Source organism: Tenrec ecaudatus, chromosome 7 (genome assembly GCF_050624435.1).
Source record: "Tenrec ecaudatus isolate mTenEca1 chromosome 7, mTenEca1.hap1, whole genome shotgun sequence".
Taxonomy (NCBI): Eukaryota; Metazoa; Chordata; class Mammalia; order Afrosoricida; family Tenrecidae; genus Tenrec; species Tenrec ecaudatus.
In genome coordinates, this window is record NC_134536.1 from 60,951,888 (window position 1) to 60,979,840 (window position 27,953).

Below are 27,953 nucleotides of genomic sequence, written 5' to 3' on the forward strand. Positions count from 1 at the left end.
GCGAGTAACCACAAGGTCAGCAGTTTGAAACCACCAGCCACTCTGCAGGGGAAAGAGGCGGCTTTCTACTTCTATAAAGAGTTGTAGTTTGGGAACCCCACAGGGACAGTGTTGCCCTGTCCTACAGGGTCACCAGGAGTCGGAACGGACTTGATGGCAGTGAGATTGCTTCTCTGTGACACCTCAGTAGGGCTGGTCTTGGGATGCTTCGGTTCGAGGGAGGTGCAAGGGGGTGTCTGAGGGCTTTGAAAGGCCAGCAGGGGTTGTTGTAGACATGCTCCCCCTCTGTGTTCTTGGCAAAGCCACCCAGCTGTCTGCCTGTCTGTCTGTCTGGAGCAGAAGAACAGATGTTCTCATGATCCTGGGAGGTAGAATCATCTTTATTCTGCATGTGAGCACAGTGGTCAGTCCTGCCTATGGGCAGCACACCTGGGGCATGGCCCAGGTCTACTTCAGGGGCCTGGCACATAGAGGGCACCCAGCCAATATTTGAGACAGAAAGAAAAGGAGAAAGGATCCCCAAACCAAAAAAAAATTAATCAAACTCACTGCCAAAGAGTTGATTGCGACTCATGGCGATCCTATATAGGGTTTCCAGGAATGTCCATCTTTACAGACAACCAACTGCCCGCCCTTGGGCTAGCAACTGGGCACAGGAGTCCTGGGATACCTGGTTGCCTTTCCGTACCCACTGCTTCTGAGTGCGTTCCAAATAGGGGCTCAGTGGGACAGGGGAGAACTGCCCGGGGGTGTTCCAGAGCTGTGAATCTCTGCAGGCACCCTTGGCCATATCTCCCTCCCACGGAGCAACTGACACTGCTGAGAGTCAACGTGTCCAGCGTTCTCTCCGCGCCTCGCCACTTATCTGCGATGCCACCAGAAACCCTTGGGACACATAGTAGCGTTCGGTCATAATGTGCAGTGTTTGAGTGCTTGATAGTGATGTGATGAAAACATCAGGGATCATTTTGTGATTTCTAAAAGTTCCCAATCCCACAGTTCTCCTGAGACAGCCTATTCGCGGCCAGGTCAGGCTTGTTTTCCTGCAGGGTCCCGTTCGTTCCTTTTCAGACCAGCCTTTACCTGTAGATTCTCAGAGGTCAAGGTCTGTGCACTGAGCACTCTCCACACTTCTGTATTCCGTCCTCTGAAGCCCTGCAGCCGCCTGGCGGAAAGAATCGCATGTGAAACTGCTTTTGTTGGGGGGGATGGTGGTGGTGGTGCTGGTGGTAGGGCTAGTATTTCTGAGGTGTTTTCATTTAAAAACCTGGGGAGAATATTAACTAATCATACCTAAGTGTGGACGGTGAAAAAATGAATGCTAGGGCAAGAAAGGGCTGGCAGAATTCTGTCCCCCACGAGCTGACTTACCTTGTCTACCTCTTTGTCCTCCCCCTCGGGCTGTGGGCCCCAGAAGCAGGTGGGAGACTGTACACCCCTGGGCCGGCCCTTGAAAAATACTCCTGTGTGCTGGGGCCCTGCATATCCAGTGTCACCGCTGTCGAAAGCTGCTCAGGAAGGAGAACAATAGAGAGCACTTTTAAACAATGGGCAGCGGGCTCTCTGGGTTGTTAGCAAGGCCTGGTTGATTTGTACACGGTCTAGGTGATGGGTGCTGTTTTGCTGCTGCTGCTTGAGGACCTGAGGCGAGCAGCGCAGGCAGCCTGGCCTGCAGCCTAGACAGGAGACAGCGGTGGGGCAGGGAGGGGAAGACCGGAGTTGTTGTCCCACAGGTGCCTCCGCTTGATACCAAAATAGGGAGAAGTATTCGTGCGTTGGCAGGCTGCGGAGAGTCCCGCTGAAGATAAATGGGGCAGCAAACCTTGGCTCCCCTCTCCTCTGAGGTGGGGGGGTGGTGGCGTTTGAAAGCACACACTCCCCAGTTCTTATTGGATCGGGCACAGGGCTCAAGAGAGGGTGGATTCATATTGTTCAAATCTTGTCTCCGAATAATAATTCGGTGCACAGTGACTTGGCAGAGTATGTCCCCTCCATAAATGTGTGTGCTGGAAATGCAACATGGATCCAACATGGGAATTTTAAAAGGCACTCCACACCCCACTCTCCCTGCCCCCGTCCCTCGCCGCTTGGTGAAGCAGGTGGCCTGGAGTGAAGGTACTTGGCCCCGCATAGAATAAGCCATGTTTTCGCTTTCATGCCTCTCGCTACTGCACCTGCCTTCTGCAAACCTCACCTGCTGCCTTTTCCAACACCTTCTTCCTCTCCCACCTGCCCAGGTCTAGCTTCCTGGGTGGATCTAGGGCATGCCAATGAAGCCCCACCCACTCGCCCCGCCCCACCAGCATTAATTCTTCTGCAATCCAGGGCGTGCTGTGCACGAACACCTCTCCTTTTAGAGTAGAGGCCGCAGGGCCTGGACTGTGCTCTAAAGGCTAGCTTCGCTGCCTTGCTCGATGAACCGCCATGTCACAAGCCAGATGGCAGGCAGGCACACCTCACTGCAAGCACAGTGCCCAGAGGCATGAGTCTTCTAAAGGAAGGTCTCTAACCTAACGTTGTTAAGTGGGAAAGGTCACTATGGCCTTTGTCTAGTTCATGAAAACTCCCTCCCACCCCTTCACCCTGCTTAGTCTCGGAGGTAACCAGTGTACCAACACACTGGCTGCCCTTCCACACAGGTCTGATACAGAGAGCAGCAGACAGGTGCACGAAAAACACGCACATGCAGACTCCGCCCTTTCTTTAAAATGGCAGTCGACACCTGTGGTTGTACGCCTTGCTGTTTAAAAAATCATTGTGTTCTTAAAAGAACCTAGCAATATTTCTTAGAGCTCGCTCCATATGATTGTGGTGGTGGCGGGTAGCTGCGGGTGCTAAGGGGACTTCACAGAAGTGGGTGGGGCAATCCCATGATCTTTCGTTGTCTTCTTTCATGAACCTTTAAAGGCCCCTTCATAGTGACTCATACACACAAACACACCCTCCCTCCCCTCAATGGGGCAGAGTCAGCCTGATCCACGGGGTCTTCCTGGCTGCCATTGCTGTGGAAACAGAGCTCCAGGCCTGTCTTGCAGGGCGTGTGTCTGAACTGCCAACCTTGGGGTGTTCAGCTGAGTGTTTGAGTGCCACCAGGCCCCCAAGCTCCTTAATTAGTTACTGAAGTTCCTTTCATTGGAGATTACACACACACACACACACAGGTCTATCTAATAATTTCTCAGAGTTGACTTTCATCTGTGTTTCCCTTGGCTGGCGAATGGCTTCTACTGCAGGCCACGACAGTCACAATCTCTGAATCACCTTTCAAATAAATTATCATCCTTTTGTCCAAAGGGTGAGTGAACAGTTTAACATGACTGGGACTCTGCAAACACGTGGGCTTCACACTACCGTGCATTTAAACCACATTCAGAATGCGGTCCCTTAAGATCATAGCAAGTGGGGACGCTTAATAAATGACCTCTCTGTTACGGCGGTGGCATGTTTTCTCTTGTTTCAGAAACTAGGATGAGCCGAAGCATTCCTGTGGAGGTTGATGAATCAGAACCATACCCAGGCCATTTGCTGAACGCGATCCCAGAACATTCCCTGGCAGAGGAATCAGAGTTACCTGCTCTGAATGTAATAAGGAACATGGTGCCCCCCAGTTTGTCTGCCCTTCAAGCCCCTCACTGGACCTCGGGAGACTCTGTGGGGGCCCACCCACCCCTGAGACTCGAAACTCACCAGTGGTGTGTGTCCCAGCAGGCCGTCAGCCTGCGCAATAAAGTCCTGGAGGAGAGCGAAGACAGCTTCCGTGGAAGACCCTCGGGCCTGACTGCGGCCAGCGAGCCCGAGGCTGAGCCCCTCCACACAGAGCATCCGTTTTCATTTATGGGGAAACATCATCAATGGCTGGGAGCTCAGCTTTCAGCAGCATCTCCTGACACTGGCCATGACTCAGACAAATCAGGCCAAAGTTTGTCTAATGCCTCAGCAGACTCCTCGGTCAGCAGCCAAGAAACGGTGCAAAGGCCCCAGCCCCACAGGAATCCGGCGGCCCCAGACCTGCCTACTGTAGACACTGGCTATGACTCTCAGCCCCAGGATGTCCTGGGCCTCCGGCAGCTGGAAAGACCCCTGCCCCTCACCTCCGTGTGTTACCCCCATGACCTCCCTGGACCTCTCCGGTCCAGGGAGTTCCATCTGCTTGCGCCTCAGAGGTATCCACAGCTGCTGCCTCCACAACCTTCCCCACATGCTCCGTGGAATTACCAGTACTATTGTCCTGGAGGTCCCAACCCCCACCAGGTGCCATGTAAGTGCCCTCTCCCTCGGGGGACCCTCTGGGCTGGGAAACAGTGATTGCCACGTGTCCGGGATGGCTATCTCTCAGGCCCTCTCCAGGTGGGGTTCCGGTCACAAAGGGTCTTGTTGTTAGGTGCATTGATTTAGACTCATATCAGCCCCATTGGGCAGAGTCAAGCTGCCTTATGGGGTTTTCTAGGCGGCAATCTGGACAGGAGCAGGCTGCTGGGTCTTTCTCCCATGGAGCTGTTGGGTGGGGTCGACCTGCAAACTTTCTGGCTAGCAGTCGAGAACTGAGCCAGTGCCCCGCGGGGCTCCTCACCAAGGCTCTCAGAGGAATGTTCTGTCCTAGCCCAAAGCCTGTCCCACTTGGAACTTCTTTCTCTTGGGATCCTTACAGAGAAAACAGTCCTCTATTTGGGGTCGTTTAATTGAAAACTGCCTATAGGCAAGGAGATGGATGACACAAGTGGCTTCTAGAAAACTTGTTCGGTGTCTGAATTCTTGGATTCTTCTTTTTCTGTATGCTTCTTCTCCATCTTCAACCTCTGTCAAAAAGCCACTAAGCCTCTGGATTCATGTGATTGCAGAGAGATCAAGTTGCTCGTGTGATTTTTGTTGCTTAACCCCCTTGGGTATTTGAGTCTACCTGCATTCCAGCCACACCCCATGGAAGTCCCCCGACGTGCTCGGCGGTTCCACATCCTGATGCACATGCCATTTTTTGTATCCAAGAGAGCCTCTCCCTCCTCGTCCACTCGCCCCAGCTCTGTGCATCGTTTACAACAGCACTCGTGAGCTGTCGTTCACATACCACAAAATTCACACCGCCCTCCGTCTCAGCTGTTCAAGGGGCCTTCAAAACCTTCATGGGAAAATCCCACTGCCTTTCGATTCCATTTTTCAGCAAATGGCTTAAAATCCCATCACAGAGTTGTGTAGCCATTATTGCTACAAGGGTTCCCGTTCATATGTGCACAGGCTTATTCCAAACAAAACATGTTTACACGTGTCTTTGTGACCAGGGGGTGGCTGTAGACAAGTTCTCTCGGTAATACGCTTGTCTGAGTCTCATGAGGATGCCTTAAAAAACAACCCCAAAAACAAGCCAAAAGCCTGATCACAATACAGTTCTTCTGAAGGGATCTTTGGGACCAGTTAAGTTCAAGGCAGAGAGGTCGGCTCAGAAGGTTACCGCAACTGTGTGGAGGGATTTCAATGGTGTAATTGTAATTGATATTTTCAAAGGACACAGGCTGATGATCATGGGGGCTTATTATGAAGAAATTTTAAGACAACTGAATTTATAAGAAAAGGCCAGGAAAGCACTGAGGAATTTTTCCCCTCGTGACAATGCACCTGGTCAACCTTGGAGGGTAGCAAGAGCTGTCCTGGGAGATTTTCCCTGGGAAATCTTAGCCCAGCTATTGTACAGCCCTGATCGGCTCCCTTCCGACTTCTCTCCACTTCCGAACTCAAAGAACTCAAATTTAGAAGGAATGTGATTTGACACAATTTTGGCACGATGTCAATTGAACAGTGCAGCCTTCTTCAAGGGCAGGTTAAATCCACTGTTAGCAAGTCAATTGCTACTCATCCTCCAAATCCATCGCCCGAAGGGTGTAGACCTACAGAGAAGGCATGTTGAGAAGCATTAGCTTTACATTTTGATATTTTTGCTTAATAAAGGTGTCTAGGACTTTGTAGCAATGTTTTTACTTAACTCTGTACAGCTTTTAGGCTTAAGTGTCCCTCTGGAAACCGCAGACCACTCTCTCTCTCTGAGTTCCTTTGCACCCCTGGACTCTGTCTCTGTCTTGACACCGAACACCAGAGGGCATTTTCTCATGGGCTTGATTGCTTCTCCTCTCTCACACTGGCTTTTGCACACTAGAGATGAGGTTTGTTTGTTTCAAACAATGTTCTCTCTCTCTTCTTAAAATATTTACTCCTGTTTCTGACATTCTTGACTTCTTGTTGTCAGGTGCCATTGAGTTGATGTCAACTGGTAGGGAAGTGGTATGACAAGAGTAGAAGTGTCCAATGGTGTCGTTCTAATCGGTGCTTCCCCTGGCACTTGTCTGACATGGACTCTGAAAGTTATTTCTGAATGAAGGAGCGAGGAACATGCATCTGTGGCAGTAAGAATCTCTGAAAACGGATAGAGTCTTACAGAGGGATAGAGGTCCGTTATGACGTCTAATATTAAATTTCTGCTGAGGTCACTGGAAACCACAATAGATTTTTCAGATGAAACGCCACATTGTGAGATATGGTCGTTTTCTTAGAAGTAGATAGTGTACAAAAAAGCAGTTGAAATGGTGTAAGAAAGAATCTGACCAAAGGCCTGGTACCTGGCCTTTAAAACAGATCCTAGAAGCTGTAATCAACCACAATTAAGTACTTGTACAAAGCACTCAGTAGAATCTATCCCTAAAAACACCGATGAAACCATGAAACACCTCATGACATTATGCTGAGTGGAGTTTGTCTGTCACAAACCTTGCCTGAGCCCACTCCTCTAAGGATAAGTGCCAAGACCAAGGTTGATTTCTGCTCTCAGGTTATGCAATCATCCAGTCTGGTTTCCCAAGCCTTGAGATAGGGAGCTTGCTTAGTGCCCACGAGCCACGTATCACCCCCTTTATAATATGCCTCAAAAACCACTTTGCCAGAGGTGACCTCTCCTCAGCTGAGGTCAGTTTTTCAAAATGGTGGGGCAAGGGAGAGGACCATTCAGTCACTGCCATCCGGCACTGGGCTACGGCCATCTCAAGCCAGAAGCCCCTCCTACAAGTCAAGTCAAGATGTGGGGGAACATGTAAGTCTCAGGGAAGGTGATTACACTTCTGCTACTGGGTAAAGCGGGTGGAGCAGCCTCCCATCAGGAGGAAACGCCACTTACCAATACTTCTAGAGGCCCCAAGGGGCAAACCCACCCAGTAGGATGTTCCTAACGGGACACTTTTGACCTGGTTTCTAGCCAGTCCCTGGTGACTCAGGCAGTCTCCTATATGTAGACTACTGGGAATTTAGACGCTGTCCTGCCGAGGACCATAACACCCTCAGAGGCCACATGAGAGGGGTTTCAGATGGAAATCCCACTCAGCGAACTGGGTTTTACCTCAAGCCCACCTGTAGCAGATTTAAGGAAGCAACAACATCCTATACTCTCTTGGACGCAGGGCTGAAACGTCCTAGTAGGAGAAGAAACAGATGACTGCTGGGCTGAGGTTATGGAATTGCTGGGGGTTGGAGTTTGGTTCAGATCTCTTGCTTTGAGGATGCTAATGAATAGTGATCCGGTACGATCCTGGCTACTATTTTAATGCCCTCGTTGCTTACTTATGACATGAATGACTCTGGTTGGCACGGATCGGCCTCTGTGAATGAATGCCCATTCTGTGTGTAAATAGAGTCCAGTCACTTAAGAGTTTGCTCTGTATAAATCAACAATTCACGTATTGCTGCCTGAAGCTGGCCAATACCCGTATAGTTTCCTTTGCTCGACAGTGTTTTATAGTCTATATCATTGGCTAAATTAATGACACAATCAATAGAATTACCTTATGCCCCAGGGAGATGATTTACAATGTTCTCTACCATAAAATGTTAATGACGCCTCTGAAATGAACCAGAGACGTATGATATACCATAAACCACGATGTCTGAATGGATTTTTGGCTCACATTTAATTCTAGTCCCAACTAGGAACAATTAGTTCTTAAGATATGGCCCTACTCAAAGCTCACCCTCATAAAGAGATCGTTGAAGATATGGGTGCTAAGCAAATCATGATAAAGAAACCAGATGGTGCCCAGCTATCAGAGAGAGTAGAATCTGGGTCTTAAAAGGCTCGTCTTCAAACAAGCATCCATCTAAGTGAGGCAGAAGCTAAGTCCACATGGAAGAAGCACACCAGCCTGCCTGATCCAAGGATTGTAAATAATGATACAATCTAAATCTGAAGGAAGGAATGATCTCAGAGCTTAAATTATGGACGCTGTTTGCTGAAAGCTGTAGATGAGAGTGGAAGTCCCGAATCCATTGCAGGGTCCCCAACGGTTACCCTGTCTGTCTATAGTCAAGGGACGTGAGCAGTCTTGCTATCAAACAGAGCATGCAATGTTGATGATAGCAGATGCAGTTAGGTTAAAATGTAATACCGTATCATTTGATCTCCTTTTTGACCCATTTTTAAGTTGTTTCAGTTCTTAATATTTTCTGTTCTTTTTGATTGAGGTTTTTCTGTTTTCTCTTTTCATTGTTTTGGGGTTTTTTTTCTGTTGTTTGCTCCCCGTTCCTGTTTTCTCTGATTTTCTGCATATGAAATTCAGGATGGGTAGATCTGGAGAGACAGTAACTGCATTGATAATTGCCTCGGGGCCTGGCAGGGGAGGATGGGGGAAATGAGGAGCTAACCACAATGAGTGTGAAAAGAAAATGTTCTGAAATTAATTGTGGTGCTGACTGCACACATCTTAATATGATTGAACGATTAAATTGTATGATATATGAGGTATATGCCAATAAATCTATTTTTTCTAAAGGAATGTGGGGGGGGGAGAAAGGTGTAGAGAAACTTAAATTAGAAGATTAGAAGTTGGATGAAACAGATAAGGATGACTGAGCCAGAAGCTGGGGGAAGGAGTAATCTTAGGGAAATGAGAGAAGGCGTGCCAGCGGCTAATACTGGTTGGAAGGTGTCGTCGATCTGCGAAACCGCGGGCGGGGCACCCATGGACCCACGGCCCATCCTAGTGCAGTGCCCAGCGACAGGGGCTTCCTTAAATATGCATCGCTGAGAATTCAACCAGAGCAAGGGACGGGGCTGTGCTGTATTCATTTCTCAGTAATTTCTGGGTTGAAAGGAAATCCTTAGCACAGTTAAAAATAAATAAGTTTTCTGGTTATAAAAGCATCTTAAAAAAAATAAAGGAAGCCACGCCTGTACTTCTAACACCCAGACACAAGTCCTTGTTGGGATTCTGACATATTCTGGTGGGTGTTTTTTTAAAACCTCTCTCCTGAAAGCAAAATTAACACAATCTCCAATATTGGTCTCTGTCCTTATGTAGCACCATTGCTAAACATCTCATAGTATTTTATCAGAAGGATCTACCAAATTGTTTGCAAGCTAGTCTCGGTGTTGTTCGGTGTCATTCCCTTGTTTCGAGTTTTGTATGCAGTGGTAAGACACACACATAGGAAGTCTTTCGTCTCGATGAATGTGTAGTTGGGTGATGACTTAGTCAAAAGCTGTGTGACATACCATGCCTCACATAGTCTTGCCTGCTAACAGGAGAAAGCCTGATCAAAGAAAGCATTGACTCAGTGTTGTAGTTTAGGGTCCTTCCCAGGAAGATTTTCTTTCTTCAAAATTTATTCCCCATTGAAGCCCAGAATGGCACCACTCTTTGGAAATCAGCAAGTGCCAATCCATTCTTTGTAAGTACCCTCCGTCGCCTCTAGGCAGGTGTCATTCAATAGCAAACACCTTCTTTAATACACCAGGGCCACCTTGCCTTCATCAGTTTTGCCTTCTTGCTCTCTGTTGTGTTATTTCTTTGTATTGATGAAGAAGGAGTCCCGGGGGTGCTATGGGTTGGGAGTTGGGCTACTAACCATAAGGTTAGTGGTTCGAGCCCACCCATTGCTCCTGGGGAGAATAATGAGGGTCTGTCTGATTCACAGCCTTGGAAACCTTATGGAGTGGTTCTTCCATGCCATATAAGATGCTTATGAGTTGAAATTGACCTGACAGCCATGGGTTTGGCTTTGGAGGGAAGAGGGCGATGGGGGGGTGTGGGCAGGGGACCCTGGCAGTGAAGAGAGGTGATGAAACGCAGTGAGGATATAACTTGGACAGAAATAGGGAAAAACTCACAGACGCAGCCAATAGCATGTGAAACCAAGCCTCACGTCACTGCACTTAAGAAATGTACATTTTTAAAAGATAGTATTTTCCTTATTGCTATCAGGTGTCACTGAGTGAAGGAGGAGAACTGCCCCATCAGTTCTGTGGCTGTGGTCTTTACAGAAGCCAGTGGCCAGACCTTCCTTTCACAGAGCTGCTAGCTGGGTTCAAAGCCACCAGTCTTTCCAGTAGCAGCCACAGACTTGACCCTGCCCCAGCAGGCTCTTGTCGTTGTTGCTAGGGGCCGTCCAGCAGGCTCCACAAGAGAACAAAGCCCTGCTGCTCGGCCCTGCTCCATCTTCGCAGTCATTGCTAAGTGTGAGCCCACTGCTGTGGCCACTGGGCCAATCCAGCTTGCTGCGGGCCTGCCTCTTTTTCCCTGACCCTCTCCTTCCCCAACAGTGTCCTTCTCCGGGGAACTGGCCCTGACTCGTAACAGGTCCGTCCAAAGCACGTCAGACACAGTCTTGTTACCTTCGCTTCCAAAGAACATTCTGGCTCTACTTCCTCCAAGACAGATTTGTTTGTTCTTCTGGCAGTCCGTGGGACTCTTGATATTCTTTGCCAACTCCGTAACTCACAGTCATCAATTATTCCTTCATCTGCTTTATGCACTGTGCAGCTATCATCTGCAGATGAAGTGACTGGAAACACCACAGCCGGGTCAGGCACACCTCAGTCCTCAAAGGAACGTCCTTGCTTTTTCACACTGTAAAGGGGTCTTGTGCAGCACTTTTAAAAACCCCTTTAGAGTGGTCGTTTGGGCTCTTACTGGGTATGCAAAATCACCCCCTCCCAGTGCTTGGGGGAAATAGAAAGCACTCCCAGGGACTCGTGGTCGAGGCGTAAATTGGTACAGTTTTCTAGAAAGCAATTTCACTAACAAAATCTTAAATGTGCTTCTTTTGTAGCCCAGCAGTCTCACTTACAGTACTCTATCCAATAGACACATTAAACATGCTTACATAAATACATGAGCCAGGATTTTTATTATTGTATTGTACTCAAGTCAAGAGGAAAACAAGTAAAATGCCGATCAATAAGATAACCCCAAGCCAAACCCACTGCCATTGAGTTGATTCCAACTCATAATCACCCTGTGTACTGTCCTGGGTTCCTGGGGTGGTAGATGTTTCTAGGAGCAGACAGCTTCAGCCTTCTCCCACAGAACAGCTGGTGAGTTTGAACCGCTGGCCTTTTGGTTAAGTAAATTGTCATGTATTTATATAATATGCTATTAGGACTCCATTACATGGAATAAAGTGCACATTTTGACATCAAAAGATTAAGCAGCAAAGCAGAATGTGCTGTTCATCACATGTGTGGTTTTTAAAAACTTTATATGTTTGTAGATCAACTAAAATATCTGGAAGGATCATCCCTTCCCCCCCCCCCCCACCAGCAGTTATCAGAGAGTGGGGCTGCAGGGGGCGGTGGAGGGAGATGATTGAGGCAAGAGGAAGGGATTTTCTTTTTCCTTTTTTTTAAGAGGAAGAGATTTTCCTTCTAACTATATATACTTTCGTTGCATTGTGTATCTAAATATGCTGTGAACAATGCCTTCGAGTAGGATCTGATTCAGAGCAAGGGACCCCATAGGACAGTTGACGTGCTTTCCTAGAATGTGCAAGACCGTCGCTGTACGGAAACAGCACCTCACCTTGCTCCCGTGGAGCAGCGGTGGATTTCAGGGGCCGGTTTGTGGTTAGCAGTCCGAGGGCCCAATGCTTATCACAGCATGCCACCAGGCCTCCTTGTACTTGCCACCGCCAACATGCATTACTTTAGTCGTTAAAGAAACAAAGCTAAAGGGGGAGAGCGTGCACTACAAGCAGCTGGACCCTGGCTCCCAGGCCATTGTGGGAAAGGGCCAGGGTGTCTTCAGCAGTCGGATGTGTCTGGCTTTTCGGCCAGGCACTGCAAACGCTCAGAATCTTCTTGCGGCGTCCAGCGGCAATGCCTGCCACCAAGGTTGCTGTGGGGGCTGAGAGATATGTACTGAGGGCGCTGGGAAAGAGGCTGGCTGGTTGTATGCCCTCGGTAACCAGGCGCTCTCGCTGTATTATTCTGATTTGAACAGAGCCGGTAGCCCAGCCCCACCGAGCGGCCCCGTGCAGCTCTATCCCTCTCGCTGGCACTGACTGTAAGCATGCAGGGCAGGTGTACTAATGCCTAGTTTCATGTCAGCAATAACCGCACTTAATTGCCAACAAAACCTCTTCAAAAGAGCTGTTCACCTACAGGGGGCTTGTGCCGTCGGAAACCATGGCTACGTGGTTCTGCTTGGCTTTAGAAGAGCATTACTTTCTTGCCAGTTAATGAAAATATAAATAAATAATGACTACCATGCAAATGACATATCGTAAGCTTTTTACGGGATAAAGCAAATATGGCTACTGGTCACCCTTATGTTTTTTAAAAAATCAAAGCAGGTTAGTAGAAAGAGAGGTGGGGTGCTGGGAGAGAACTGGAATAAGCCCGCGTGCGCCCCACTCCCCATCCCTGTGAAGAGGACCTCTTGCCGTTGCAGAGCCCACGGCTCCCCATGAAGACCACCAGAATGGAGATCACAGCTGCGCCGCCAAGAGGGGCCCACAAGGAAAACACACGGGAGAAAAAGGGTTTCTGCCTAGAGCAGCGGTTCTCGACCTGTGGGTTGCGACCCAATTCATAACAGTAGCAAAACGACAGTGATGATGTCGCAACGGAAATAATGTATGGTTGGGAGGGGGCGGTCACCACCACATGAGGTGTTAGAGGGTCGTGGCATTAGGAAGGTTGAGAACCACTGTTCCAGAGAGTTCTTCTTGCTTTCTCTACCAAGGAGATGGGATAAAGGAACCTGTAGACACACGCTGTGCTCCCCTGGCTACCCTCCCGCCAAACCCAGCCGTCTGTGTGCTAGTGCAAGTAGGGGGACCACAACCACTGGAAGACGTGATAGAGAGAGGGCAGCCTTTCAGGCGCCCCAGCTGCTCCCAGCTGGGGGAGTCGCTGGGCCCGTTTGTGTTGGCCATTTTGTTTCCTGGCTCCAGTGATGGTATTCTAGCCTGATGTTTTTTGACAAGTTGGAAATCAGATTTTATTTCCCTTCTCATAAAGGGTTTTAATACCATTCTTAATAAGGGAGAAAAATGTTGAGTGTGTTGAGCAGTAAACGGAAACCCGCACTTAGGGGTTGGTTTGCTAAGTCCAGGTGGCTAGCAGCCCAGTGACGTGAAGGCCGTGTGTGCCGAGCGAGGGCAGGAGGCTCACAAGGCTGCGCTGAGACCAGCCTGCGCCGGGCACCGTCTCTGACTGGGCACAGCCCGCACTTCGGCTTTCAGAAGAACACTGCCTCCAGGATCACGCTGACGCGTCAGTTGTCTGTCGCATCGCCCACCTTCCACTCCGCCTCTGCTACGGAGCGCAGTCCCCGATGGAGTTCTAGGCACCGGGGGAGCAGCCAGCAAGGAGGGTATTTTTACCGAGTGAGTCTTAAGTCGACCACGTAGGTGGGTGTTGACTTACACGCCTCCTCTTCTCACACTCACTAGTGGGGGGCTGTGTTTAAAAACAGACACCCACAGATTCTCTCGCTCTCTCTCCAGTTAATTTGAGCTGCTCCAGGGAACTGCATCCTAGTTATCTTTGTTCACTAAGTCCCAAGCTGTAGAGGCTCAATGGTAGTCATTGAACAAAACGAAACAAAAATGACTTTCTATTGATTGGGAAAAGGAGTCCTTGTCAATCATGAGCAGAACCTTTGTAATGTCAAGCCACCTCTAATGGCCTGACAAGGAGCTCAGGTGCTACACTGGCAAAGCACTCAGATGCGAGGCGTGGGTAAGGCCTGGTGATCTGCTCCCATAAAGATTACAGCTGAGAAAACTCTGGGGGGTAAGGCCACTCTCCCACATGGGGTCAAAATGAGTCGAGATTGATGTCGGGGCAATAAACAACAAGATTGTCGCATGTGAGAGGGGAGGGAAGGAGGGAGTTTGGAAGTAGAATCTGTTTGTTCGTTTGTCCACTTATTTAACAACTATCTGCCAGGTGCTATGCGAGGCACTGGGTGCACCATGGTGAGCACAACCCCCAGGCCCTGGTCTTCATGGAATGCAGTCTAGTACAACAAACCCGACAGCTCCACCTCACAGCGGCCGGACAGGACAGGGTAGAACCGCCCTGTGAGTTTGCAAAACTGTTAACGCTCTATAGCAGTGGTTCTCAACCTGGGGGTCACAACCCCTTTGGGGGTCAAATGACCCTTTCACAGGGGTCGCCTAATACATCCTGGATATGAGATATTTACACTATGATTCATAACAGTAGAAAATGACAGTTTTGAAGTAGCAACGAGAATAATTTTATGGTTAGGGGTCACCGCCACATGAGGAGCTGTATTAAAGGGTCGCAGCGTTAGGAAGGTTGGTGGAGAACCACTGCGCTAAAGGATTAAAATGCCCTGTCTTTCTGCCACGGAGCAGCTGGCGACCGTGTGGTGAGCAGCCCCACTTGTCAGCACTGTGCTACAAGGGCTCCTCAAAGCCTAGTGGGGACACAGATACCTCAAAACCAGCAATCGCAAGGAGAGCTTAGTGCCACGCAGGGAATAACTAGGTAGGGTTATGGGCATCAATAAAGTGACCAGAGAAGTCCTCTTTGAGGGTCTGACACCTGAGCTCAAAGGGGAAGGGTGAGAAAGAGCCAGGCAAGTGACCACAGGTGATGAGCAACAGGGGTTGCAGAATAGGCAAGAGGGCTAGACGTAGTCGAGGTACCAAAGAGCAAGCCAGCAGGGCAAGCGCAGGTTACATAAGCGGGAGTGATAGGCTATAAAAACAAAGGCTGGGACAGCTATGGCAGAGAATGTTTTATTCTGACCAACCAAGCTGACTTTGTTGTTGTTAGCTGGCATCTAGTGAGATCAGACCGTCGGGATACAGAGTTTTCACTGGCTGGTTGTCAGAAGTAAGTACGCTGTGTCGGTGAAAGCTTGGCTGAAACCAGGTCAGCATAATAGCAATGTGGCGTGTCCACGGACGGGTGGTGGCTATTCAGGAGGGGCATTATCCAGGAATGAAGCCTAGGCCTCCAGCACAGAAGGGGTGGATTCTACCAGTGAGCCACCAACACTAAAGTTCTTTACGAAAACAGAATACTGAGCTCTGTTATCCTGAATAAGGACTTTAGGATATGGTATGTAGTGAGTGTTCACTAAATGTTAGCCAATTAAACTAGCAAGTCCCGGGCACAAGACTGGGAAGGGACCGTTACAATTTGCACATTGAAAAAGTATTCATTTACCTGATGAGCATTTTCCATAAACAGGGACAGTGCGTTTGGATCGATCCTTTCTTTGTCCTCAGCCATCGAAGGACAGCACGGAGGATGGTACTGTCAGCACCATGATTTTAAAAATCATTTTCATTGGCTCACATAAGCCAGCGTAGCTTTTTACCACAGGTGGCCATCTCAGATTGGAAAGTCACAGCTAATCAAACACTTAGCCACATGCCTTAGTGATTTTCATGGCATGGTTTGTTGCTATGAGACAAAAACATGTTGTGTGAGAAGTAATCTGTTAAAAATCATATGACCTTGATTCAAAGGCTTTTGATTAATAGCACTAACATCCGCTTTCTGGAAAAGAAACAAACCCGGTGATTAGAGCTTGCTAGTCCTTTTAAAGCAAACAAAACATTATTAGCCGCTCATTAATGGATATGGAAAGCAAAAATGGTTCCAAGCATTAAAAGCATCACTTGCATTACTTTTAGCTCTTTTCTTGCAAAAGCTTTTCCAGGGCACTGACAAAATTTTCTCCTCTTTTACCCTGTCTTCCCCTCCTTTCTGCCTTCTGGAAGGAGATGTCGATAAAAAAAACCCACCAAATAGACAGCAGATGAGAAGTAGACAGCTCAGAAGATTAAAGAAGTAGTCAGTAGGCCAGGCCGTTCTGAATGACTTCTCCTTTTATATGTGTGTTCAGTTGGCTTGGTGACTGTTCAGCGTTCACCGAATGTTTATTGAGCATCTGCTGTGTGTCAGGCCTATGCTGGAAATGCAGTGGTGTGCAGACAAGATCCTGCTTTCATCGAGCTTCTAGTCTCCTAAGGAAGGCAGAGAGTGTGTTGACAAGAAAGTAGGAGTCCTGCTACATGTACAGACTCAGGGTGAGTACTGCGAAGAGAGTGAAACCGGAGGACAGGTAGAGTGAATGGTGGTGGAGCAGTGATATTTAAGCTGAGACCTGACTGGTAAGAGTTTGGGATGTAAAGATCTAGGGCAAGAACATTCTGGGCAGAGAGGACAAGCTCAACATCCCTGATGTGGGGTTGTAAAAATGGCATGGAGTTGGCATCTGCCCTCTTTTAACCTCACCTCTTGTCTGTGGTGGCCTGTGCACTGCTCGAATGCTGAAAGCCATGCCACTGGCTTTTCAACTAGCAGCCGGGTCACCACAGGGCACCATTTCAGCAGAGTGTCCAGACCAAGACCAGACTGTGCAGAAGGACTAGGCTGTCCACTTCAGGGGAATTAGACCAAGACCAGACTGTGCAGAAGGACTAGGCTCTCCACTTCAGGGGAATTGGTCACTGAAGACCCTATGACAGCATCAACACATTGTCAGTTACTGACAACCTAACGAGTAGAACATTGTCAGAAAGGCTGCCAGAAGATGAGCGAGCAAGCCAAGCTCAGTGCTATTGAGCCCATGTCTAGTCATAGGGACCCTCCAGGACAGGGTAGACCTGCCCCTCTGGGTGTCTGAGATGATAACTCTTTACGGGAGTAGAAACCTCGTCTTTCTTGACCTCAGGTTAGAAGGTACTCAAAATATAGCTGAGGAAGAGCTGTCTTCTTAAAACAGAGTGGACTATAATGACATGCATGGAATTCAGCCTGAGGGAGCAAGGCCAGAGGGACCTTTCTTTCCTGATGGGGCACAACAGCGAGGAGAAGACAGTGCCACAAACATCAATTCATGATTGGAACTCGGAATGTATAAAGGATGAATCCAGGACGACTGGAAATGGTTAAACATGAACTGGAAAGCATAAGAATTGTTATTCCAGATACAATGAGCTGAAATGGACTGGTATTGACCATTTTGAATCCGAAATCATATGGTTTACTGTGCCAGAGATAACCAATTCAAGAGAACGGCATTGCATTCATCAGCAAGGAGGAGATTTCAAGATTCGTGTTGAAGTTCAATGCTGTCTATGATAAGATAATGTGTGTCTGCAGACAAGGAAACCCAATCGATACAACTATTCTTCAAATGTATGCACCAACCACGGAAGCAAGTGATGATGAAATGGAAGCATTCTAGCAGCGACTTCAGTCTCAAATCGGTCAAACATGCAATCAGGATGCATTGATAATTATTGACAACCGGAATGCAAAAGTTGGAAACAAAGAAAGCAACAGTTGTTGAAAATATGGTCATGACGATGAAAATGAAGATGGAGATCAAATAGTAGAATTCTGCAAATACCTTTCTTCAACAACACAAAAGGCAATTATGCACACGGGCTTCTACAGATGGAATCAACGGAAATCAAACGGATTACAGCTGTGGGAAGAGATGATGGAGAAGCTCAAGATCAGCAGCTAAAAGCAGCCAACTGTGGAACAGACCATCAATTGAATTGCTCATATATAAGTTCAGGTTGAAGCTGAAGAAAATTAAAACCAGTCCATGAGAGCCGAAATACAACCTCAAGTCTATCCCACGCAAATTTCAAGAACAACCCAAGACCAGATTTGATGCATTAAACATCAATGGCAGAAGATCAGATGAATTGTGGGAGGACATCAAGACCAACCTTCAGGAAGAAAGCAAAAGGTCATTTAAAAGAAATGAAAGAAAGAAAAATGGGTATCCGAAGAGAATCAGAACCGTGCTCCTAATCAGAGAGGAGCGAAGGCAAATGGAAGAAACGATGAAGTCAAAGAGCCACAGAAGATTTCAAAAGGCAGCTCAAGAAGACAAAGTAAAATATTATAAGGAAATGTGAAAAGACTTAGAATTTTAGAAAACCGAAAAGGAAGAACACACTCAGCATCTATTAAACTGAAAGAGCTCCAGAAAAAATTCAAGACTCCAGTTGCAATCTTGAAGGATTCTATAGGCAAAACATTGAATGATGCAGGACGCACCAAAAGAAGATGGAAGGACTACACAGAGGCGCTGCACCTAAAAGAACGGGTCACCATTCCAGCATTCCAGGAGACGGCATCTGAGCAAGAACCACTGGTACTGAAGGGTGAAGTTCCAGCTGCATTGAAAGTATTAGCCCAAAACAAGGCTCTGGGAATTGATGGAATACCAATGGAAATTTTTCAACAAGCTGATGAGAAACTGGAAGCATTCACCCGTTGACCCCTTGCATTAGGTAAATCTGCTGCGCAAGACCACTTTAAGTGTTGAAAAGCAAGGATGTTACTTTGAGGACTAAGATGCCCCTGACCCAAGCCATGGTATTTTCAGTAGCCTCATATGTTTATGAAAGTTGGACATTGACTAAGGAGGACTGAGGAAAAATTGATGTATTTAAATGATAGTACTGACGAAGAATATTGAAATACCATGGACTGCCAAAAGAAAAAACAGATCTGTATTGGCAGAAGTTCCACCAGAATGCTCCTCTTGGTCTCAGATGTTTTGGACATGTTAGGGGGGAGACCAGTCCCTGGACAAGGACGTCATTCTTGGCAAAGTAGAAGGGGAATGAATAAAAGGAAGGCCCACAAGGAGATGGATTGATACAGTGGTTGCAAAAATGAGGTCCAATCACCATAATTGTGAGGATGGCCCGGGACTGGGCAGTGTTTCCTTCTGTTGCCCATAGGGTTGCTCTGATTCAGAACTGACCGGACAGCAACTACGACAGCATCAGCAATCGAACCTGTCCCTTGGGTGGGCCACATGGCCCTCACAGTTGCCCAGTCCTACGGAGTCATTTGGTGGGAGTCATGTGGCCAGAAGGGCTGTACGAAGTAATTGCTAGCATCACAGGTGACCGTTGTGATGTTGGAGATAGAAGAAAAGAGGCTGGGTCACACTGGCTATAGTGAACTAGAGAGCGTGGAGGAGGGGAAATCCGCAGGGTGAGGGAGCGAAAGGATCTCATGCAGTCATCTTGGAACTGAGAAACAAAACAAAGAGCCACCTTATCTTGGCAAAGAAAGTGTGTCTCCTTGAGCATCGTGCTCGTAAGGAATCATCTGTGTGAGAGCAGAGAGATGACAGCAGACAGCACAGGTTATGGACTGAGTTTGGGTCCCTGGCCGGACAGTGTGGGGCAGGCTGGTGAGCACGGGTGCCCAACTTGAGAATGCGATCGAGGTTGTTGAGGTGAACACGTGGAGACCGCTGAGATGGTGTTTGCTGTGTCTATGTTCACCAAACCACAACAAACAAGGGCTGGCCCCTGCTTGGTGACCTGATGGCTGCTGGGAAGAGGAGCTGCCACCGTGGCCTGCTCAGTTGTCCTGCTAGCAGCCGACGAGAGCTGTAGGAGAATGGATCTGTGTTGCATATTTTACCCCAGCCCAGTGGTTCTCCACCTTCCTCATGGCGCGGCCCGTTCATACAGGGCCTCATGTTGTGGTGATCCCCCAACCATAATATTCTTTTCGTTGCCACTCATCACTGTCAGTTTGCTACTGCTATGAATCGGGTGACCCCTGAGAAGGTGTTGTTCGATCCCCAGGTTGAGAACCGCTGCTTTAGCCCATGGAGGTCCTTGTGAGCCTGTTTCCCGCCTCTGCCTCACAGCTGCAGGTGCTGGGACAGGCCCAGCTGGATCCTCATCCTTATGCCCTGAGAGCCATCGTGGCCAGGCCAAGGTCCTGGGCCGAAGAACCTTGGGTTGGAGGGACCTGTCATTGGACCAGGGAGGCTCAGTCAGGACAGCTGTGAGGACGGCGCGGGGCTGGGCAGTGTCTCCACCTGTTGTGCACAGGGCTGCTATGAGTCAGAACCGGAGAGACCTAGCTGGTAGCAGAGAGCCAAAGCAGACACTCTGTTGACTCCAGGCACTGGGGACGGAGTTGGGCACATTTCCAGGACCACCCAGCTAAGTTTCCGCACTCTGGGCAGTGAGGACGTGGAGGCAGCCCAACTGGTAAACATGCACATTACTTGTCTTCTGGTCTGTACTTTGAGGCCACCACTCATCGACCTCTTCCCCGGCAACTTCGCTGTTTGTTAAATCAAATTCCTCACCAGCATTCTTACCCTCTCCGTCTGGGGCCCGATCTACCGCGACTGCAGCGTGCTTGCTAGTTTTCTCCCACTACCTCACTGGACAACTGCATGTATTCTACGGCAGAGTTGATGATTACTTTTATGATTAGTAAAAAACAACACATGCACAATTGGGTGTGGGTGTGGGGGGTAGAGGTGGTGGGGATGGACTTTGGTGAAGGCTCCTCCCTGTGCTAACTCTCCCTGCCACCCGGATCCCCTGACTTCTGGCCTGGGCAGCATGGCAGTGCTGGCATGTCCGGAGGTGCTCAAGGTTCACTTTGGAGGAAGAGGGGTTACCCACACGGGGCTTTCCGATTGCCTCATAAGCTGGGCTCACCCTGAAGCGAAATCCCCACCCTTTTCGCTGCAGTCCCTCAACACTTCAGCCCCTTCTGGGGGGCTCCTGGGCCTCCCCAGCCACATTCACAGCAGTTCCCACTGGCCTTTGCCTTGCCGTCTTCTAGCTGCCCTGGGGTCTGCTCGTGCTGACTTTAGAAGCGCGCCAAGAGGCTGGTGCTTGTTAACCGCTCGAATACGAATCTCCTATCCGCTTGTCTGTGACCCCCACCCCATGTCTGCGTGGCGCCATGCAAGGAAGGTATAGAGGACTCAATATTGGTCTTTTCGCCATTCTTCTGATAGCTGGAACCGTCCACTGGTTTCTAGACCAACGGGCCAGGGCGTACCTCCCCTCACACAGAACCCGAGGGCTGATCCTCCCCATTTCTCTATGGCTTTAATCTGCAGATGGCCACGACTACCCTCGGGCGGCCTACCAACAAGTGGTCCAGCCAGCTCGACCTGGGCAGCCCCTACCTGGAGGCAGTGTGCGAGGCCTTCCTCCTGTGCAGAAGGTCCTTCTGCACTGTCCCAGCAGTCGGGACCAAGAAGAGAGGCCAGCACAAAGAGATGACTCCTCCCCAGGGTCTCCAAGGCATGAGTAAGTACAGCGGGGCCACCTGGCAGGTGTGCGTAGATACTTTTCACATGAAAAGGAATGATGCCAATCCTACCAAGTGGTGTCAGAACTCTGTTTAGGGTTGCTACCAGGCTAGTGGACCAAGGCGTGGTGGAATGGCTGCTGTAGACTGTTCAGGTCAGGAGGAAATGAAGGCTGGTGGATAGGTATCTCTGCAGCAAGACCTATAGAGCCACCAGTGTCTAGTCTACATTCTCTTAAAGGAAAGATTCTTTTTGCATCCCTGGCACTTGGCCTTTTATGTTTACTGATGACTGCCTCCCATGGTGGGGAAGTTCTATTCTCCCTAGTTCTGGTACTGTTTAAACTCATTTCTTACTTAATTTCTGAAAAATTCAGTAAATTCTCAATGGAAATAAAAAAATAACCTGATATTTTCTTTTGTAATAAAAACATGAAGACGTGTTGAGCTCCACTATTAAGTCACTCTCTTATGTCTTCTTCCAGAAAGGCAATTCTGGTTTTTCATTACTTTGGTTTTATTATTTTTAACACTCTTATAATCTTTTCCTCCCCATTGTCCTCTTTTGACTCTTGGTCAAGTTTTTCTTTGCTTCTTAAAGTTTATGGAGCTAACAGAAATGGGAACAAAGCCAAACAAGAAAAACAGTCTTCACTACAATCAAGTCAACCCTGTAAGACAAGGTAGAACTGCCTATGAGTTTTGAGACTGATTCTTTATGGGAATAGAAAGTCAGTCTTTCTCCCAAGTGGGAAGGGTAGTGCTTTTGAACTGCTGACCTTGCAGATTAAGCAGCCCAACACATTACCACTTCGCCACCAGGACCCCCACACAGGAAGAAGGACCCCCTAATTCCTGACAACTTGGTAAGAGAATACAGGTAGCCCCCGCTCTTTGAAAGTTCGCTCCATGCCACTTCCCTTTGAACAAAGAGAACGACATTAGTATCTGTGCTGATAGGGAGAAATGCAATGAAGAATTGAGCTTTCACTTCACACTCGTCTCTCCTGCCAAAAACCCTCCGAAGAACAGAGAAACGTGAAACTCGTGTTCAGTGTTTGCTTTGCAGCAAGTTGTTACATGCACTCGGAGCAAGGAGACTGGCTTTGCCAAGCTCCTCCCCCGGGAGCTACACTCAGCATAACTCAAAACCAGGTCAGCGAACACTATGTGTTTGTGTTAGCTTAGGTCTTATGTGTTATTTGGTAGGTTGTCGCGCGCTCAGTCTTGCCAGCAAGAAGGACTCGCCACAACAGGATTCTTCCACAGGCGTTTAATGCGGGTTCGATTTGCAGATGCGGAAAAAGACCCCGAAGCCCCAAACTACTGCTGCTTATATGCGCTCTATGGGGACGTGCTGTGCATTGATTGGTGCGTTCGCCAGAACCCTTATTAGCATACTCCAGGGTGGAGTTATGACTACGTCATCTAAGCAGTGCGCATGCTCTAAGTGGTTGTTTGCCACTTAACTGGGCCACCGCCCTGACTGCCCGGCGCCATCTTGTAATGGCGGCGAGAGCTGCGGCTTCCCACAGTAGGTTATTTGGGCTGAGGAGAAGGAGGGTCAGAGGATGTTCAATTTTTTTTACATAACCTGTTGTCAATTTGAGACTTAAGAGTGAAGGGGTGGAGTTTAGCCTGTCAATCAGGTTGCAGCTTGATGACCTCATTTGGAGACGCTAAGTAGATAACCAGCTCGCTGGAGGCGGGACACAGGTTCACTCCGTGCTAGACATTCCTATGGACAAAGACACATGGAGCTGTGCTGGCGCTGAAGGAGCCACGTGGAGACCCCTATCAGCACTGAGATGCTTACTACACCACTAGATCCACACGACTTCCTACCCACCGGCCTGTGCTCTTCCTGCATTCAGCAGCATTGCATGGCTGTGTGAGTCTAAAGAGGAATTTATGGACTAGTATCAACATATGGGCTGATATCAGACGTATGGACTTGATCTGGACTGGGCTGGGATGTTTTCTCAATATACAAGTGCTCTTTTATATAAACTCTCTCTTATATACATATGAGTGTCTATGAATTTGTTTCTCTAGTCTACAGGGACTAACACACATGGTAATTGCATCTTCCATTTGGAATCATGGGAAGTTTTATGGGAATGTGCTACTTTCGGATAGTGGGGGGTAACCTATAGGTCAGTGGTTCTCAACCTTCCTAATGCCATGACCCTTTAATTCAGTTCCTTATGTTGTGGTGACCTCCCAACCATAAAATTATTATCGATGTTACTTCATAACTGTAATTTTGCTACTGTTATGAATTGTCATGTAAATATCTGATATACAGAATGTATTTTCATTGTTACAAATTGAACATAATTAAAGCATAGTGATTAATCACAAAAACAATATGGAATTATAGATTGTGAAATATTTCTAATGACAAATAAATGAAATTTTCTCTTGAAGCATGGTGTAACACGGGTAACAGTCTTCACACCAGGTACTCATATGTGGGGGGGCCCATCTGGAGACGGATAGAGGGGCGGTATCTTGGTTCCTAAGACCATCAGAAATATGTGTTTTCTGATGGTCTTAGGCGACCCTGTGAAAGGGTTGTTGAACCCCCAAAGGGGTTGAGACCACAGGTTGAGAACCACTACTGTAGATGAATGTTTGCTTTTTCTTAAATGCAACCTTTATATCCCACTGAAATGAAAAATATGTTGTTCTTTAGAAAGGAATGGGTTGTGAAGGGTCTATTAATGTGGATCTTTCAGAAATACAGAAAATGCTAATAAGCTAAAAAATGTTATTAAAAGGAAGGAAGCCTTCTTTATTGACCAGGGTAGAGAAAGCACACACCTTCTGTCCAGGCTACTCAAAAGACCACAGGGGTCATTCAACTTTTTATTCCCAGACCCTTTACTTTAAAGAAAAACAAAATGCATGTCCTTTAAAATGGAATGAAAAGAAAAGAAAGAAAAAAAAGCTTTTCTAGCAGGATACACACTCCTGCAGAGAAAATCTCTAAAATCCCAAGAAAATAGATTTTAGGCATCGTCATAAAATACGGTTAGTATTGAAGAAGGGAGGCAACAGTACTTTTTTAGAGAAGAAGTTTTTGTTTTGAAAGCATTTCAGATTTATGGAGGAGTTGCAAAGGTAATACAGAGTAATTGGTTGTGTAACACCAACCTAAGCCGGTTAAGTTCTCTGTGGATTTGTTTCATCATTTTAGGATAATGAAAAATAACTTTAGATGACGAAGATAATCCTCCTTTGATTGATTATTTTAAAGAAGAATGCAGAAAGTTTACCCTTTCATCAAAACCTGTAAGATGGGTTTTCAAAATGAAGTCTAAAAAATATCATCAGGATCTTAACCTTTCTTTATCAAGGGGACACCCACTTGCCTTTTCTGATAAGTAAGGACCTCTGGACATAAAGAAATTTGTTGGGAAAAGCTCCCTTATAGATTAGGCTTATTTTGTAGATTGCCTCCTCTATATTAATTATAAAATAAAATAAAACAGCCTCCTGAAACATTCATATTAGAAAATAAAATATAGTTAAGGTTCTGAATTATTTTAAATCTTATATATAAGACTTTCAGAATTTTTTACTACTCATTTGGGGAAAATATGAAAGTACAACCAACCATCTTTAAAATCATGCAGAGCAACCATATATAGATTTTACAATAAGAACACATTTCTAACATGTATAATATCAAAGCATTTCAACCACACAAAAACTTCAAATAGCTATGTTCTTATTACCTAGATTTTAAAAAATGTGAATATTGCCACATTTGCTTCAGATTCTAAAATCAGAAATGAAATATTACCAATACAGTTTGAGTCCAGCCTCCCATCAGTTAGGATCCAGTTATAAAAAACAGGAAAATAATTATCACTATTTTAAGCAAAATGGGGTTAAAGATAAGGAATTGAGTACTTACAAGGTTGTTGGTGGCTGGAGGAATGAGCTTTGGGTTGGTCTTCTAGAGATAATCCCAAAGCAACACTACAGAACCGGATAACCAAAGAAGATAGCTCCTCTGTCCCAGTCAGGAAGGTGGAGGATTGAAAACCCAGCCCTGGAACTCTTGAGCCCAGGTCCCAATGCCACAGTACAGTCCGGAAGCAGGAAGTTGCTGTTGGCATCACGATCGCTGTTGGGCCCAGAGCCCTTCCAGAAGGAGCCTGCTAGAAGTGTACTGGCCCCAGTGGATGCCCTACGCCCTGCGCTTGACACGCATGATGCCGAGAGTCTTCCTGCAGAAAACTCAGCCCCTTGTGACAGTGCTTGCAGGGAAGCGCTTCTTCCCTACGGCCTCCCAAATACCAGACATAAATCTGTTGGACTATTTCAGCAGAATGTTCCCGAGATGCTATACAATAAAACGTAGCTAAAGGATATTGGAAATCACGTTTTTATTCACATATTACCAATATCATACTTTGAAAGTGCATGACCTCTTTTGTCTTTTGGTCTATAGTTAACTGTTTCTGCCATTATCTATAGCACCAACCTTTGGGTGTCCCCCCCCCCTCCCATTATGGGAATACTTAATTTCTTACAAGGGTTTTATTGTGGGTTTAGGGGAAAAAATTGAAATTTGTGGCAACCTTGCGTCGAGCAAGACTGCTGGCACCGTTTTTCCAACAGCATGTGCCTGCTCCATGTCTTTGCATTCTATTTTGGCAACTCCCACAGTATTTCACACTTTTCCATCATGCTGTTGCATACTAGCTGGACTCGTTCAATGTCAACAGAACTTTTATGTGCAATTGGAAAACAACAACAACAACAAAATTGCGTGGCTTGTTCTATTGCAATATTCCCTTTACTCCCGTGGCCTGGAACTGAGCCTTCAGCATCTCTGAGGTCTGCCTGTATGGTGGAGGTGTAACTCTGTTGGGTGGAGACTGTATTTTCCAAATTGGACGACTGTGCTTAAATTGGGAAACCAAATCCGGTCCCCTCTGTTGACCCCTTCGCACAGGCCCCTGCTGCTAACATTCCATGGGCCTCTACGGGTCCCTCCTTCTCAAAGTGGCAGCCAAAGAAGAAGGCGCACTTTTAAGGCTTCTTAAAAGGATTTTTGTGCTTCGCGGTCTGTCTTCATAAGAAATGAAAGCTGACTGTCGGCATGTGCCTTTCCAGGGACCAGCTGTATTACCAGACACGGAACAGAGCTGGAGCTCTTGAGCACTCATTGGAGCGTCCTGCAGACCTGAGACCCCAGGGTCCCCATGCTCAGTCCTCAGCTGCGGTCCCCAGACCCCCTAGTAACCCTCCAGCCAGAGGAACTCTGAAAACAAGCAATTTGCCAGAAGAATTACGTAAGTTGTTTCTTATATTGTTTTTGCCTCCTGGCTAGGTCTTCAAATTGGTGAGGACCTGAGTATCATTCATCTTTAATTTTGTGAAATAAAATTTATTTTCTAGCTTTTGATTTTCAATAAAAATAGCCCGCACTTTTGAATAAGTGTGCTTAGAGAGTCTGAAACTCCCAGTAACACTCACAATGTGCTTACCACTAGATTTTCTCCGACAGGCGCTCCATCAACCGACAACTCACTCGTTCAGTCCCCGCTCCACATGCTGCTCTTGAGTGGCCTTGGCGACCATGTGGTGTTATCCAGAGACCTCGAGTCTCACCATAATTCAGCAGCAGCCATCAAGCACCAGGCCGTTTCCTGTAGGAAGGAGCAATCTTGTTTGGAAGAAAGATGCTCTCTCATTCTCTGTACTGCTTCACAACCTAACGCAAACTCAGCCTTTTATGTAAAGCTGGCTCCAAAGAAGTGTCAGGTGGTGATTCGTTTTCCACGTTTTGCAGTCAGAACCAGAAAAGTTGAAATAGCACCAAATGGTCACAGATTAAGGTCAGTCAGGAAAGTCAGTTCCAGAAACCCTTTGAAAGCAGCCACCACTTGTGAAACGGTTATGTTCTGCTGTGCTTGCTAGAAAAGCTCCGACAATCCTATCAGACCCCTGCCCGATCCCCGCACCGCTCCGAAACCAGCCTTGGTTGCTGGAAGACCTGTGCTCTAGTCATTCATAACTCTGAAAGACTTCTATGACCACGAGTCATTGTTGCTCTTCATTTACTGTCCCTCCCCACCCCCAAAGTTCTTTCAAAACCCTGTGTTTTAAATTTGAACTCTTCTAGAGAACGGATATTACTACATATAGGATCAAATCAGTCCCCACTGTTACCGAGTCTGGGAGTCCTGGTGGCAGAGTGGATTATACCGTAGACTGCTCACATCAAGGTCAGCAGTTCAAAACCGCCAGCTGCTCCTCAGGAAATGATGAGGTTTTCTATTCCCATGAAGAGTTACAGGAGCAGTTCTACCTTGTCCTGTGAGGTGGCTGTGAACCAGAATTGACACAACAGCTGGGAGGTTTCTGAGTGTGTTAGTTTTTGCCACTGAGTCAATTATGATTCCTGACGACTCTATACAGAGTGTCCAAGGCTGCACATCTTTTCCTGAGTAGATCGACTTACCGTTTCCCCTCACAGTGGCTGGTGGGTTTGAACCATCAACCCTGTGGCTAGCAGTCCAATGCTTACCTGACAGCACCACTGTGAAACTAACAACAAAAAGAAGCCAACTCACTACCA

The 27,953-nt window shown here is 47.4% G+C and overlaps 1 protein-coding gene across 2 annotated transcripts in view; it reads left to right on the forward strand.

The window, feature by feature from the left end:
• The window catches only part of TRAF3IP2 (TRAF3 interacting protein 2), a 54,762-nt gene that overhangs the window by 10,948 nt on the left and 15,861 nt on the right, over positions 1–27,953 (forward strand). Inside the window, exons 2-4 of one of the 2 annotated variants that reach the window (XM_075554661.1) lie at positions 3,461–4,258; positions 21,159–21,351; positions 26,486–26,664. In XM_075554661.1, the coding sequence (XP_075410776.1) occupies positions 3,469–4,258; positions 21,159–21,351; positions 26,486–26,664 (1,162 nt within the window). In that variant the 5' untranslated portion in view covers positions 3,461–3,468. The remainder of the gene's footprint in view (positions 1–3,460; positions 4,259–21,158; positions 21,352–26,485; positions 26,665–27,953) is intronic. The other variant, XM_075554662.1, reaches the window with a different exon arrangement.